Raw genomic sequence first — 16,279 nt, forward strand, 5'->3', positions numbered from 1 at the left:
GTTTGTAAAGGAGACAGTGGTTTTGTCCATATTAACTATGACATGTCAGTTTAATAATTCTGGAAAGTGACTTTTCTGAGACTTTGCTTTAAAGAATATCAATGGAATGAAATTGAAAACCTGCCTACAAGAATTAGCTCAATTTCCATAATCCTCAATTACCTCACCTGAAAAAATGGGTTTAATGCCATCTCATAGTTTATGATAAAGACAAAAAAAAAAAAAGCATTTAGCACAATCTAGGACAATGATCGACAACATTCCTTCTTTTGACAGATGAGACGCGTTTTCCATGGTGTCAGGCGCTTGTAGGAAAGGCAAACAATTACTATGCCTAATAGAAGCCGTAAAAGCTCTCATTCCGGTCCTTAAAAGCAGATTGGCAATTCTGTCCAGTGTTACAATAAAGAGAAATACGCAAGAAGTTAACAGGACTTAGTGACAGGATGCCCGGGCGACCACATTTCCCGGCAGCCGTTGCGCATCTGGGAGCTTTTGAGGATTGGACGCCTCTGCAGAGGCGGGTGACGGGTGCGGGGGGCGGATAGGCGCGAGGTATTGTGGGTAGGAGACGGCCGTCGGCGGAGGCGCCATTTTGTGGAGCGGCCGAATCCTTGCAAGAGGTTCTGGGACGCAGAACCGCTACTGCTACTGCTGCGGTCCCTCCTTGGGGTGAGTGCTGCGCCCGTCCGTAACGACTCGGGATTCTTGCGGTTGAGGCCGTCCCCTAAACCTTCCTGTCAGCTGCTAGGGGCCGCCGCTAAACCCCAGCCGGGTCTCTTCAGGAGGTTAAGTACCCAAGGCGTTGGAGGGCCGCGCCCCTCCTCGCCGCCTGCTCTCTCAGTTTCAGGGTGTCGCCCGCAGTTCAGCCTACGGCCCGTTTCTTTTGGGCTGTCAGTTTCTCCCTTGCAGGGACATGTTCCTTAACCCCCTGCCCAACGGAGCGGTGAATCCATCGCCTGTCCTGAGGGCATTCCTTGGGAGATCCCTGGCAGTCGCTAGCCGCCATCGTCTGGCAGCCACAACTGATCGCCCACTCCAAAAAGCTTTTTTGTGATAGCGATCTGCCGGGCAGGAACTTAGTGGGAGGGGTGTGTGTGATGGGGAAAGCCGGACATCCAGTCGATCACTCGGTCCGTGCCGCCGCCATCTCGGCCGCGACACTCCGTGGAGGTGGGTGCGGGCACCGCCCGGGAGATGAAGGGCCCATTAGCTAAGCCTCCCCGGGACTTGTTTCCCTCAGATGACTCTTTCATTTATTATTAAACAAATGTTCGTTGAGAGGTGCCTCCCTAGACCCGGGACTGGAGATGGCCCTAACTGGTTTCTCAGGCCTCTCACACATCGAATGCTGTCCAGCTGTGTGCTGTATTACGGCCCGAGGGCCAGAGAGTGGGCAGGGTATTCATACTCAGTGGCCTGAGGTAATCTGGACTGGCCACTGAGAGATTAAGTCGATTCGGGTTTGGGTTACAAATGCATAAATCTGATTTCACTCAGATCAGCATTCCAGCTTCTAAGAGAATTTTTCCATCAGAATTTTTAATTTAATGTTTCATGAATTTAATATTGACTTTCATATTAATGAAGACACTTGATTAATGTTTTGTTAGTCAGCTACCCTACTGGAGTTGCTTTGGTTCAGCATACAAGGAGCTGATTGCAGTTCTGCCCTTTTTGCTTTGTAATCCTAAAGTAGGAGCAGGCAAGGAGTATTCTATTTGCTTCCCTTCATGAGTTTCTTATGAAATTTAATATTTTATAGTATTTTTCGTCTTCCTATTCTGTTCATTTTTAACAATTTAGCATGATTTTAGTGTTGACAGTTGATCCTCCTCCTTCCTCACCTTAGATAATCACTGTTAATGATTTGATGAAATCCCAACTTCAGTAGTGACCTAGTTTGTAGAGCAGTTGGCTTAAGTGATCTCTGAATTTTCCAGCAATTAATCTCTTTTGTCTCCTAGGGGGGGAAATTTGAACCTTTTGGACCCTTGGGCTAGATCTTAAGTGGAACAATGGGTTCAGACAAACGGTAAGTCACTATATTACATATCTGTGATAATATTTCAGTAAGGATTGCACCGTTTATTTAAAACTGCTTATTTATCAAACAAATATTTGACCATCTGTTTTGTGCCAGGAATTGCTAATTAACACCTTCATGATCTTGCTCTCACAAACTACTGCCTAGTGAGAGGCATGTTATTTAAAAGAAATTTAAGGTCCTGTTAAAATACATAAAAATGATGTTTTTTTCTGTATACACAGCTAGAGAAGCTTTCTGGAGAAAGTATTCATATGATGAAGCTTTGAAAGCTTGCGTAATAATTAGGTAAAGGAAACTAGGATGGAATGGGTCGCTGAGAGTTCCAAGAGTAGACAAGCACCCATTCAGAAGCCAGGAGATCATAGAATCTGACATTATGCTTAGTTCCTGGCTGTGGCAAGCATCAGAAAATGCTGTTTCTCATTTATTGCCCCCTAATATTAAGATGATCCAGACTTATAGAGCTGAGAATCTTTGGATCATGTGTCGCATGAAGGAAAGAAGAGCTGAAGAATTAAAATGAGAGCATTTGACTGCTGGGTCAATAACTGTACTCCCTCTCAGACCATTTAACTTAAATACATAAACTTCCTTATTCAGTCACAGGCCTTCTTCGTATCGAGGCCATTCCCTGCGATAGATCAAATTGACAGCCTAAAGAAATTTGGTTTTGATTTGTTTATTTTCTTGGTACCAGGGATTGAACCTGCTATGGTTAACCACTGAGCTACATCTCTATTGCTTTTTTCATTTTTTGAGATGGGGTCTCAAAAAGTAGCTCAGGGCCTTGCTAAATTGCTGAGACTGGCTTTGCGATCCTTTCAACTTGTGATCCTCCTGCTTTAGCTTCCTGAGCTGCTTGGATTACAGGTGCATGCCACTATGCCCGGCTCTAAAGGGATTTGTTTGCGTTACTTACCCTTTTTTTTTTTTTTGGTACCAGGGATTGAACTCTGATGCTTAACCACTGAACCACATCTCCAGCCCTTTTTTTTTTTTATTATTATTTTTATTTGTTCTACTTAGTTATACATGACAGTAGAATACATTTTGACACATTGAACATATATGGATCACAACTTCTCCTTCCTCTGGCTGTACATAGTGCAGAATCATATACCGATAGTATAATCATGTATGTATATGGGGTAATAATGTCCATCTCATTCCACCATCCTTCCCACCTCCTCCCCCAGCCCTTTTTTATATCTTATTTAGAGATAAGAGTCTCACTGAGTTGCTTAGGGCCTTGCTAAGTTGCTGAGACTGGCTTTAAATTTACAATCTTACTGACTCAAGTCTCCCAAGCTTCTGGGATTATAGGTGTCACTGTGCCCTACTATACACTCACTTCAAAATTATTCCTCTAAATATTTGACTTCGGGCTGGGGCTCAGTGATTGAGTAACCTGGGTTCAATCCCCAGTACCAAAAAAAAAAAAAAAAGATTTGACTTTCTCTTGTGATTATGTAGTAATTTTATATAACTGGTAAATAACTATGAAAACTATTTTGTCTGTGATCAGATGGGTTTAAGCTGCTTCTTATATTTTCCCATGAAGCTCAGGGCTCCAAGAAACCAAAAATAAACCAGATATTATAAGAAATAAATGTTCTCAAGAGTACTAGTTTTGAGTAAATCATCCTGTTATGTGTACAGGTGAACTACTTGGTTAAAAACTTGATTTTGGGGGAGGGGGAGCTAACTTAACTCATCTAAGTTATTGATTACCTATTTCCTAGTAGGTGTGGTACCTTAAGAGTAGATGGGGGCTGGAGATGTGGCTCAAGCGGTAGCACACTTGCCTGGCATGCATGCAGCCCGGGTTCGATCCTCAACACCACATACAAACAAAGATGTTGTGTCCGCCAAAAACTAAAAAATAAATATTAAAATTTCTCTTTCTCTCTCCTCTATGTCTCTCTCTTTAAAAAAAAAAAAAAGAGTAGATGAGCTAGTATGTATTCTTTGAAAAATTCAGCCTAAACAATTGATAGCTATATCTTATGATTTTGTATAAGTTCCTGAAAATTATCTTTACGTTTTAGGATGTAGATATTCTCAGTGGTTATCTTTATAAATTTGAATTTGGTAACAAATTTAAAGAAATACATTAAATTATTTGGATGTATCTTATAAACTGATCTCTCTGTGTTTATTGTTTCTGAAGGTATAAAATTAAGATTAAAAGTAAATTACTTTTTCTGGCAGAGTGAGTAGAACAGAGCGTAGTGGAAGATATGGTTCCATCATAGACAGAGATGACCGTGATGAGCGTGAATCCAGAAGCAGACGGAGGGACTCAGATTACAAAAGATCTAGTGATGACCGCAGGGGTGACAGATATGATGACTACCGAGACTATGACAGTCCAGAGGTGAGTGACCAGCAACTATTTATGGAATTTTTAGAATTATGAATAATTCTTGCAGCATTCTTGAAAAGTATTCCAAGTGTAAAAATTTCTCTTGAGTATTACAGTCAAACTTTCTATTCTGAAATGTATTTGATGCAACTATAACCCTCAAATACAACTTGAGCCTTATAGTAATAGAAATAATAACCAATGTTTGTTTACATAGGATTCACGTGTATTTTGAGCACTTGATTTCATGGACTCGTTTAAACTGTAAACCCTACAAAGTAGGTGTTATTTCCCCCTTTTTTTAAAAAAATACTTTTTTAGTTGCTAATGGATCTTTTTTATTTATTTATATGTGATGCTGAGGATCGGACCTAGGGCTTTACACGTGTCAGGCAAGCGCTATACCACTGAGCTACAACTCCAGCCCATTATTCCCATTTTAAAAGTGAGACAAGTTGTGATATGAATATATAGCTTTGTTTAGAAGTAATCATGATGGGTTGGGGTTAAAAAGAAAGGCATTGTGTCAACCTACAACTAAAAAAATTTTTTAAAAAAGGAAGTAATTATGCTGATGTAGTTTTATACTTTTTCCTCCCTTCCACTTTTTGTATCCATTTAATTTTCATAGTATAACAATTTCATTGTGTTTACATCATTGTGTGTAATCATTTTTCCTGAACTAAATAAATGATTGTCACTGTTCTAGAAAACATGGAATACTCTTCTTATCATTTTTAACTTCTTTTTAAGATCAAATTCTGTGAGTAGAGGACCAGATTAAAAGGTGAGTGCAGGGTGATTATAATTGTAATTTTATTTTTCTGTGAATCAGAGAGAGCGTGAAAGAAGGAACAGTGACCGATCAGAAGACGGCTACCATTCGGATGGTGACTATGGCGAGCATGACTATAGGCATGACATCAGCGATGAAAGGGAGAGCAAGACCATCATGCTGCGTGGCCTTCCCATCACCATAACAGAGAGCGATGTAAGAAGAACCCACAATTTTTTTTTTTTTAATATTTTTTAGGAGTAGTTGGACAAAATGCCTTTATTTTATTTACTTATTTATGTGGTGCTGAGGATCGAACCCAGGGCCTCACACGTGCTAGGTGAGCACTCTACCGCTGAGTTACAACCCCAGCCCAGAACCCACAGTTTTAATGAGTAGTCTAGTAGGCACAACAGACTTTGAGCTTCTACCATTATTATCCCATTACTGTTTTATCTTAAACTAATATCTTAGCTAATGAAATATATTTCCATCTATAGAATGGACAAAAGTAAATTACTCATTATTTTTAGGCTTTGAAGCTCTGTGTAGAGTTTTTAGGAGTGCCTTAAATATAAGAATCAGCTCTTATTCCTTCATTAGCTCTTGGAAAGTAGTCAATACATTTTTATTGAGTTGATTTATTATTTATTAGGTGAGGATATATCAGTAAAATCAACTTTCTCCATAATATGGCTACCTTTTGATTTGATAAAAATTATACTATCCATTTGAAATCTCAGAGAAACCTGTTGAAAAGGAAGATTCATTGCGTGGCTCATTCCTCAGGACAATGAAGGGCCTTCATGTGCTTGACATTGTTTGATTTCCAACGGTATCTCTGGCCTCACTCTTTCTTTCAGCCATATCTACTACCTGCTTCCATTATTCTACCAGTGTGACTTTTGCTGCTTGGAGACTCCTTTATGTGAATCCATTTCTGATCTACCAGACAGAATTTCTTCTTCTTACACTTTTCCCAAGGCTCTATGCTTGTGGCTTTTCATGTAGTACCTATACTGTGGCTATCAGCATGTATGTCTCATTTCTACCATAAGATAGTAGATCTGACTGTGTGTAAACCAGTCATCTCTCTGTTCCAGGTGCAGTTCGTTAAAGGTTTGGAAACATGTTTTTAAAAAGAAGTAAATGTGTTAGTACCTGTTGTCCTAGAGTAATCAAAGTAATATGCTAACTAATGTTTAATTGAATTTTAGGCAAAGCTGAAGGTAAACATTGGATTTACACAACTTTAGTTTCTAAACACTGGTAGTAATGATTATAATGACTGTGAGACCAAATATTTTAGCTAACTAACAGTGAGTAGTTATTCCATTATTTATGAACTACTGTATACCTGCTAAACTCTGTGTGCTGTGTTAGATGTCACACTGATGCAGAGCATGAATCCTATCTTCATGGATGAATAGCTAAGCTTAACACATGATGGTGACAATGAAGACTAGAAAAGTTTTGTTACTGGATGTACTGGTACAGTCCTCTAGGAGGCTATCAGGGGTGGATGACTTGAGCCCAGGAACTCAAAAGCCAGCCTGCTTGGGCAACATAGTGAGACCCTTTTAGAAAGAAAAAGAGAGTGGGCCAGGCATGGTGGCGGCACACCTGTAATCCCAGCAACTCAGGAGGCTGAGGCAGGAGGAAAATAAGTTTCAGGCCAGCCTCAGCAATTTATTGAGACCCTACCTTAAAATAAAATATAAAAAGAACTGGGGATGTATCTCAGTGGTAAAATACTTTTGGGTTTAATCCCTTGTACCAAGAAAAATATATAAGTAAACTTGAGAAGCTAATGAGGATGTAGTGAAGGGGATACAAGGAATCCTTCAGAAGTTTATTTAGGAAGGCTTGCTGATTGGTCATGTATGACCCCTAGGAGCCTACAAAAGGAAGTTGATACCATAGGGGTAACAATCAATGTCTTTGCTACTTAGGGCTGTCCCACTGATAACAAGACAGGAGTAGAATAACTATATATTTCAGACTTCTTTAGGCAAACAGAAATGGCTTCCATAAGAAGGTTGGTGTTTAGATGCTGGGGATTTATCCCAAAGGGACACTTCACCTCTGAGCTATATCTCCCACCCTTATTTATTTTGAGATAGGATCTTTCTGAGTTGCTTAAGGCCTCACCACCTTACAGAGATTGACCTTGAACTTGGGATCCTCCTGCCTCAGCCTCCCAAGTTGGGATTATAGGTGTCCACTACCTCTGTGCCCAGATGTTATCTTGTAGTTTTAACCTGCATTTTTGTTTTTTTTCCCTTTCTTTCTTTTCAGTTGCTGAGTGACCCAAGGGATTGAACCTTGGGTCACTCAGCAACTGAGCCACATCCCCTGTTTTGTATTTTATATAGAGACAGGGTTTCACTGAGTTGCACAGCACCTCACCATTGCTGAGGCTGGCTTTGAATTTGCAATCTTCCTGTCCCAGCCTCCAGAGCCAGGGGATTACAGGCATACACCATAATGCCTGGCCTTAACTTTCATTTTCTCTTATACTTATTGGCTCCCTGAATTTTATTTTCCTTTTTGTGAATTGTTATTATTATTTACCCAATTTTTCATTGTTTTCCTTCTTTAATTGATGTGTAGGAATTCCTTGTCATATATATTGAAAATGTTTTCTCCTGTTTTTGTGTTTAATGTCCATCCTTAAGAACAGGTTAGAATTGAAGTTAAAATTGCTGAGTTCATCTCTGCATCATCTCTGACAACAACACTTTAGCTTTGCCTTATGGGAGGTCCCCAAAAGGAACTTTACGGAGATATAATCAATTGGAAGTATTTTTGGAAACTCCATTCTGATCCATAGATCTTAGCTCAAATGTTCATCTGATAGCTGTCTCTGATAGCCAAATCCAAAGTAGCTGCTCTGGCTCCAGCCCTTTCTCCCCCGAAGGTTGGTTTTCAAAATAGAATTTCTCAGGTTCACAAATATTCCACAATATTCTTGAGCTAATTGGTATCTTGATATTTGTTGGGATGGTAGGGATTTTGTTTTTCCCCAGTACAGAGGATGGAACCCAGGGCTTCATGCAAGCCAGGCAAGTAGTCTACCACTGAACAACATCTCCATTTTTTAAAATTTCATTTTGAGACAGGATCTTGCTATCTTTCCCAGGCTCACTTTGAACTTGTGAACTTGCCTTAGCCTCCTGAATCTCTTCGGAATACAGGCTTGCCCCACTGTGTCCAGCATAGTCTTTACCCCCACATTTTTAGATGCTTTAGACGGAAGTTGTCATTGTTGGTTCTAGTTCTTTAAACTGTTTATATATATAATATTTATATATTATATTTATATAGATATATTATATATCTGCTTTATGTCATTCACTCTGTGTTCCCAATGTAAAATCTTAGTGAAAAATCAACAAATGTTCTTTAGTTGTATTTCCTTTCCAAATAATGATACATAAATTTCATTAGAAAAATTATTTAGTCTCCTGAACTTTAGTATATCCTGTATGTCTTTCTGTTTCCCCCCTTTTTTTTTTTTTTTTAGAGATAATTTTTTTTTTAATATTTATTTTTTAGTTTTCGGTGGACACAACATCTTTGTATGTGGTGCTGAGGATCGAACCCGGGCCGCACGCATGCCAGGCGAGCGCGCTACCGCTTGAGCCACATCCCCAGCCCTCTGTTTCCCTTTTTAATGTAGCCCCCTTCACCTGGCAATATGCAAACTCTTAAGAATATCTGTCTTTGATTACTATGTTACTATACATGTTAGGAATGGACATTTTTATAGTAACTATTTTACTCTGGTGACTGACTCTTTTTACTTACTCTGTTACTAAATATGAAACTAAGTCTTATGGTAGCTTAGCATAGCACTTTAGTTTGAGAAAATAGATACAGTTGATCCCCCTTATTCTTGGTTATTATGTTTCATAAAGTCACCACAAATATGAACCATTGCTCCTAGGGGAAATAAAAGGTTCTTATAAGCGGGGGTGGGGGGTCACGTTTTTTTGTCACCCCGTCAGTTTGGAAACTTGTTTGAGGGGTGGGGATAATAAGGATCAAATCCAGGGGCACTTTACCCCGGAGCTGCATCTCTAGTCTGGAATGTTTTTGATCCTACTGCCCTCAGCTAGGATTATAGTCATGTACCACACACTCAGTTGGAAACTTGTTTTTCTGTTGCTGGTACTGTTTTTTTGTTGTTGGACTTTTTGTTTGTGTATTGTTTTGTTTTTGGTACTGGGAATTATACCCAGAGGTACTTTACCACTGAGCCATATCCCCAAGCTATTATTATTTATTTATTTATTTATTTATTTATGTGGTACTGAGGAGGATCGAACCCAGTGCTCCAGGCATGTGAAGCAAGTGCTCTACCACTGAGCCACAACCCCAGCCATTATTATTATTATTATTATTATTATTACCGGGGATTGAACTCAGGGGCACTCAACCACTGAGCCACATCCCCAGCCTATTTTGTATTTTATTTACAGACAGGGTCTCACTGATTTGCTTAACACCTTGCCATTGCTGAGGCTGGCTTTGAACTCACGACCCTTTTTCTTCAGCCTCCTGGGATTACAGTGTGCGCCACCATGCCTAGCTCTTGGAACCATTTTAAACAGCAAAATAACAAAAAAATTTAAAATATATATATATATACATATACATATACATATATATATATATATGAAAAATATTGCGTTAGAAATGTTTTCAAACAGGGACTGGGGATATAGCTCAGTTGCTAGAGTCCCTGCCTCAAATGCACAAGGCCCTAGGTTTAGTCCCCAGCACCACAAAAAAAAAAAAAAAAGAAAAGAAATGTGTTTCAAACAGGAGAAAGTATTCCAGATGTCAGTTGGGGACATGAGCTTGGGCAACTCAGATTTTTCATTCATCTGTGCACACACACAAATATCTACTGGAGTTTTATGTTCCAAGTATTGATTTGGGGTTACAGATTTTAGTGTGTAGGTAAATTCATAAATTGGAACCTGTGGATAATGAAAATTGATTAACTGTAACCCTGATGGCTTTGTCTAACTGGAAAGTAGGGACCATTGAGAGAGAATCTCAGTTTCCCCAATTTGACCAAATTTTTCCTAGAAGTATTACATAATTGATGAAGAAACGAATACATTTTTTATCATGCCTTTTGGGGGGGTGGGCGTTCTGGAGATTGAACCTAGGAGCATTCTGCTGTTGAGCTACATCCCCAACCATTGGTTTTGTTGTTTTTGAAACAGGGTCTCCCTAAACTGCTTGTGCTGGTCTTGAACTTAAGGCAATCTTCCTGCCTCAGCTTCCCAAGTAGCTGGAATTATAGGCATGAACCACCACACCTGATTTATCGTTGCCATTTACAATAAATAATTAGTCTCACATCCAGAATATTTCTTCTAGGTCTAATTTATGTTTATTAGGAGCTTAAGAATGTTGTATTATATATATATTAATTTTAAGATGTTGTGAAGAACATGTTTACCTTGAGCGGCTCCACTTTTTCTAGGTATTCTTGAATAGTCATACTTCAGCAGATAGTAGCATATTCTCTCCTTTTTAAATTTTTTATTATTTTTATTTTTTTTATACAGGGAATTGAACCTGGGAACACTTAATAATGGAGTCACGTTCCCAGCCTTTTTTTATGTTTTAGGAATAGGGTCTTGCTAAGTTGCGGAGGCTGGCTTTGAACTCACAGTCATCCTGCTTTTTAGCTGTCCAAACTGCTGGGGTTAAAGGGGTGCACCATCACACTCAGCCTCTGCCTTTTTAAATCTCATATTCGGTCGGCATCCTTAAAACATTGAAGACATTGAGGGAGGTTTGAGGGCACCATACAGTGAGTAAGACTCTATATCATAGCATAAATAATTGTGCCTGAGGGAAATTTCCAGGCAGCATATATGCCTTTTAGAATAATTGCATTTTGGTGTGATATAAGTTTAAAAACTTGACTGACCGACAGATGATCTAATCCTTACTCCTTAAACTTTCTTTGATGTAAAATAGTGTGTTACCAAAACTTTTAACTCTAAATGTATAAAACTCTGCAGATCCGAGAAATGATGGAGTCCTTTGAAGGCCCTCAGCCTGCAGATGTGAGGCTGATGAAGAGGAAAACAGGTGAGAGCTTGCTTAGTTCCTACTGTTCCGGTTCTCTTCCCCCATTCCCACCTCAGTCCCTAAAGAACATCCTGATACCCCCAGTCTTCAAGCACATGAATTCAGAATGAAAGGTTTGCCATGGCTAAGGAATGTGACTCTTTGAAAACGATGTTAGCATCTGAGGAACTTTTTAAAAACTTTGTTTTTAGGGGCTTTTTTTTCCTTCGGTAAGTAATGATTTATAAACTCCTTGTTTGACTGTTTATAGTCGGTTGCATGGTTACTTTAAGCGTGGAATCAAATGGAGTGGCATTTAGTTCAAGCGGCTTGTTCCTTGCCATGGCAAAGTATCAAGAAGATCCCCAAGTCAAGTCACATTTGTAAAGCTGCTTCCCAATTGGCTTTGTCACGCAGTGTTGAAGCAGTGGGAGAGAGATTCACCTGTTATAAAGGAACTGACTAACACGAGTATCCCGTCTATATCTGAATGCTGTCTCTAGGTGTAAGCCGTGGTTTCGCCTTCGTGGAGTTTTATCACTTGCAAGATGCTACCAGCTGGATGGAAGCCAATCAGGTTGCTTCACTCACCAAGTCTAGATATTCATGAAAATGGAACAAGTCTGTACAATTAAAAAAAAAAAAGAAGGTTGAAGGAGTGGTTTGTTCCAAAGGAGTGACTTTAATTTAAAAAAGAAAAAAAAAAAGCTTTGTATATATTAAAATTAACATTAGTAGAATAAATATAGTTCTAAGTACTATATTGCAGAATTTGTTCTGCTTTCAAACATGGCTACCTGGCAGAGCTTTAACTACTTAGTACCTGTCTGGTATTTACCAAAATATCTTTATGTTCCCCTTTTCCTATTCATAATATCCATTGAGAGTAAACTTAGAATATCAAACACTCCATTTGACAGTGAAGAAAAAGTAAAAGTGGAAGGCTGTTGCAGGCATTTTTATAAGTAATTCCTTATTTCTGCCTGTAGACATAACTGCTTAGATGGGTCTTAGGGACCATTTTTATTTAAGAACCTAGTGGTATTTATGAATAATATGTCTGAAATGAGACTGGGAGTGGTGTCTTACTGCCATCTAATCTAGTTAGAGTGGCATTAACATTTCTAATACCTCTGAGGATGCCTTTTGCAGTCTGTTCAAATCATTTATGGTTTTTTAATGTAGTATTAACTGAAGTATTCTTCGGTTTATCAAGATAAAATGTTCAGTGCTTGGCACTTTAAAGTTTTGCATGAACTCCAAAGCAAAATATTGAATGCCTTTAACCCAGGGCATTCTGAGAAGTTTACTTCCAGAATGTTGCTTTTCTGTAGCATTTTGACTTGAAGCACCCATGAAAAGAATTAAATTTGGGCTGGGTTTGTGGCTCAGTGGTACAGCACTTGCCTAGCACGTGTGAGGCACTGGGTTCAATCCTTAGCACCACATAAAAATAAAGATTTTTTTAAAAAAGTTTAATTCTTTGGTAATCTGATTGTTTATAATAAGATTACTAATAAGAGTATCGCTTTGATGATTCATTAATAAGACTCAGTTTCTTAACCCAGAAGTCATAACTTATTCTTGTAAAAGTATAGCTTCATTCATTTCATACTGTGGATACCATCCTAGTAAATCCACAATATACAACAAGCCTCCTGTGAGTCCACTTTCTTGACAATATCTTTTGTTGCAGTGGATGTATCACAATGACTAATTTAGGAGTTTAAAACTCCTAAAAATTTTAAGCCTATAGAACAGTTAATTTAAAAGTCTCCACAGTTTTAATGTATACAAAGCTATGTTAATGTCTGATACTTTGTTACAGTTCAAATTCACTCCAGAAATAAAAGCTCAATAGGATTAGGGACTTAGTGGTAGTTTGGAGTCTCCCCTAACACACATCCCTCCTATTGGGATGATCTGTTGGCATATGTCCCAGCTTATATATGCTTCTGTACTTTACACTGAGTGGATGGCCCTTTAGTTCTTTCCCTCTTGGCCGCCCTTCAGCTCTTTTTCTCTTGGCCAGACATGCAGTCTTGCCTTTAGGTATTGCAGAAACAACATTTACAGAGTATCTTAAATATTCCATAATTTGTGAGAACCAAATTGTTCAACAGTATGTAATTTAAAGGGGTTAGACTCCTTTTAAAAATCTGGATATCTAACCTACTTGAATCTGTTCTGATAGTGTGAGATTACCCCCACTTCCACCATTTCCCCCCCCTCCAAAAACAAAACAAAACAAAAAAACAAAGTGCTCCTGTTAAATGAAGGCTCTTTGGGGGCAGGTGCTAGGTATACTCTTAGCTAGACGGATTGAGCTCAGAGTTTGACCTTTTAAAGTTAAATGCCTTTTAGTCACAATGGTTGACTTGAAGGATGAGGTGGTGTACACTTTTGTGAAACTTTCCTACCCCCCTGAAGAAACTTCATTGGCCTCCTGGTTACTCATCCTGAAGCAAGTACCATCCATTCAGTGAAAAAACACATCTGTCACCTAGGACATAACATGGTTGCATTTGGCAGGAAGAAATCTCATTTAGATGTTTTAGAGTTGGTGGCATTCAGAATAGTCCTTTCTGAGAAAGACTTATAATCAGAATCCCTTTAAAAATGAGTTCCCTTCCTTTTGTCTCCCCAAAGGACACATCCTGAAGCATGAGTTTGGGGGAAGGGGAAATATAAAAGTTATTACTTTGTTTAAGGATGGGGAACTGGGAAAAAGTGAAGCAAAACCCAAGGACACCATGTTAAGGGCTAATGCAGGAGACAGTCTCAACTGGGAGAAGTCTGTCTTCTGCTTTTGAATTAAACTGTCACTCTCAGGCAGCTTGTCAATGCTGAATGTTAGGACTTCTGTCTCTGCTGGAGACACGGCCTGGTGCATGTCAGCGTTTAGTGTTTGGCAGCTTTCTCAGCACTCCCTGACTCCGTTTACCTTTACTCCGCATCCCATTCTCTTACTGCCTATCTGAAGGATTGGATGGGCAGAGTATAGGTGGCGGTGGTTGGTCCTCCCCGTATGTTGTCCATTTAATTCCAGAGCACTGATTTTTCCGAAGTGTGCTCTGCCCTGGGAAAATGGACACATGTTCCTCACAATGGGAATAACTAATTACTTTTTTTCTTACAGAAAAAGTTGGTGATTCAAGGAAAGCACATCGCAATGCATTATAGCAATCCCAGACCTAAGTTTGAAGATTGGCTTTGTAACAAGGTAAGCATGTGTGCTTCCCAAATAAACAAAACTACTTTGCAGTTTGGCTGTTTTTCTGTTTGTTTGTTTGTTTGTTTGTTTGATATACAAACAAGGAAATTAGTTAAGTGTATAATCACTAGCTCTTATTTATTATAAGGTAATTTTTGTGCTTTATGACTTAACTTGGTTCCTTCTGTGCTGGTATTAGAGGATAGAATCCACAGAACTTGAGAGATTTTGTTAGGTGGAGAGGTAGAGTTTTCTATATATATTTTGTGGGGGAACCTTTATTTTATTTGGTTGAATGCAGTGCAGGGTTTTTTTGTTTTGGTTTGGTTTTTTTAAACAGTTACAACTTTTTTTTTTTATGTGGTGCTGAGGATCAAACCCAGTGACTCGCACATGCTATGCCAGTACTTATCTACTAAGCCACAACCCCAGCCTGTGGTCAGGTTTTTAAGCCCACAGTTTCAATTAAGACTTTAGGCCAGGCACAATGGTACATACCTAAAATCCCAGTAGCTCTGAAGGCTGAGGCAGGAGGATCACAAGTTCATAGCCAGCCTCAGCAACTTACCAAGGCCCTAAGCAACTCTGAACAAAATACCAAAAAAAAAAAAAAGATTTTAGGTGTGTTTCACTTTACTGTTTATTGAATCTGGTTACTCTTGTTTTTTGTTTTCAAAATACTGGGGATTAAACCCAGCAGTACTTACTCTATCACTAAACTGTATCCCTAGTCCTTTTTGTTTCTTATTTTGAGATTAGATAGGCCCTGAATTTGTGATCCTCCTGCCTCAGACTGCTGGGTAGGTAGTATTATAGTCATGTGCCACTCTGCTTGTCTTGCTTAGTCTTTTTATTTTATTTTATTTTTACTGGAGATTGAACCCAGGGGCACTCAACCACTGAGCCATAGGCGGGTGCTCTACCTCTGCACCACAACCCCAGTCCTCACTAGCCCTTTTTATATTTTACTTAGAAACAGGGTCTCACTGAATTGCTTAGGACATTGATAAATTGCTGAGGCTAGCTTTGAACTTGGTCCTCCTGCCTCAGCCTCTCCCTAGCACTGAGATTAAAGTCTCTTAATTTTATTTTATTTCTATCTATCTATTTATTTATTGGTGGTGCTGGGGTTCGAACCCAGGGCCTTGTGCGTGTAAGGCAAGCACTCTACCTGCTGAGCTATATCCCCAGCCCCTCTTAATTTTATTAATGAAACCAGGCACAGTGGTATACACCTTTAATCCCAGCTAATCAAAAGGCTGAGATAGGATCACAAGTTCAGGGCCCATCTGAACAACTTTAGCAAAATCTTTTTCTTTTTTTTTTTCAAAGAGAGAGAGAAAGAATTTTTTTTTAATATTTTAGTTTTTAGTTTTCGGCGGACACACATCTTTGTTTGAATCCGGGCTGCACGCATGTCAGGCGAGCGCGCTACCACTTGAGCCACATCCCCAGCCCCGCAAAATCTTGTCTCAAAAAAAAATTTTTTTTTTTAAATTTTTTCTTTGTAGTTGTAGATGGACAGCATGCCTATATTTTATTTATTTTTATGTGGTGCTGAGGCTTGAACCCAGGGCTTCGCACATGCTAGGCGAGCGCTCTACCACTGAGCCACCACCCCAGCCCTGTCTCAAAATTTTTTAAAAAAGAGGGCTAGGGAGGCAGCTCAGTGGTAGAATATTCCCTGGGTTCAGTCACTTCCCAGGACCCCACCACCACCAAAATTGTATTAATGAAAATCCTTGGGAACCTTCATGCAAGGTCTATTAATGGACC

The 16,279-nt window shown here is 39.2% G+C and overlaps 1 protein-coding gene across 1 annotated transcript in view; it reads left to right on the forward strand.

Annotated features, from left to right (window-relative positions):
* Window positions 1-580: 580 nt before the first annotated feature.
* RBM5 (RNA binding motif protein 5) overlaps window positions 581-16,279 on the forward strand; it is a 31,581-nt gene continuing 15,882 nt past the window's right edge. The window contains exons 1-7 of the mRNA XM_081300996.1: window positions 581-672; window positions 1,967-2,035; window positions 4,262-4,427; window positions 5,251-5,406; window positions 11,241-11,310; window positions 11,793-11,866; window positions 14,429-14,512. Coding sequence (XP_081157122.1) covers window positions 2,019-2,035; window positions 4,262-4,427; window positions 5,251-5,406; window positions 11,241-11,310; window positions 11,793-11,866; window positions 14,429-14,512 — 567 coding nt within the window. The 5' untranslated portion in view covers window positions 581-672; window positions 1,967-2,018. The remainder of the gene's footprint in view (window positions 673-1,966; window positions 2,036-4,261; window positions 4,428-5,250; window positions 5,407-11,240; window positions 11,311-11,792; window positions 11,867-14,428; window positions 14,513-16,279) is intronic.

This window comes from Spermophilus citellus (assembly GCF_964194105.1).
Source record: "Spermophilus citellus genome assembly, chromosome: 7".
Classification (NCBI taxonomy): domain Eukaryota; kingdom Metazoa; phylum Chordata; class Mammalia; order Rodentia; family Sciuridae; genus Spermophilus; species Spermophilus citellus.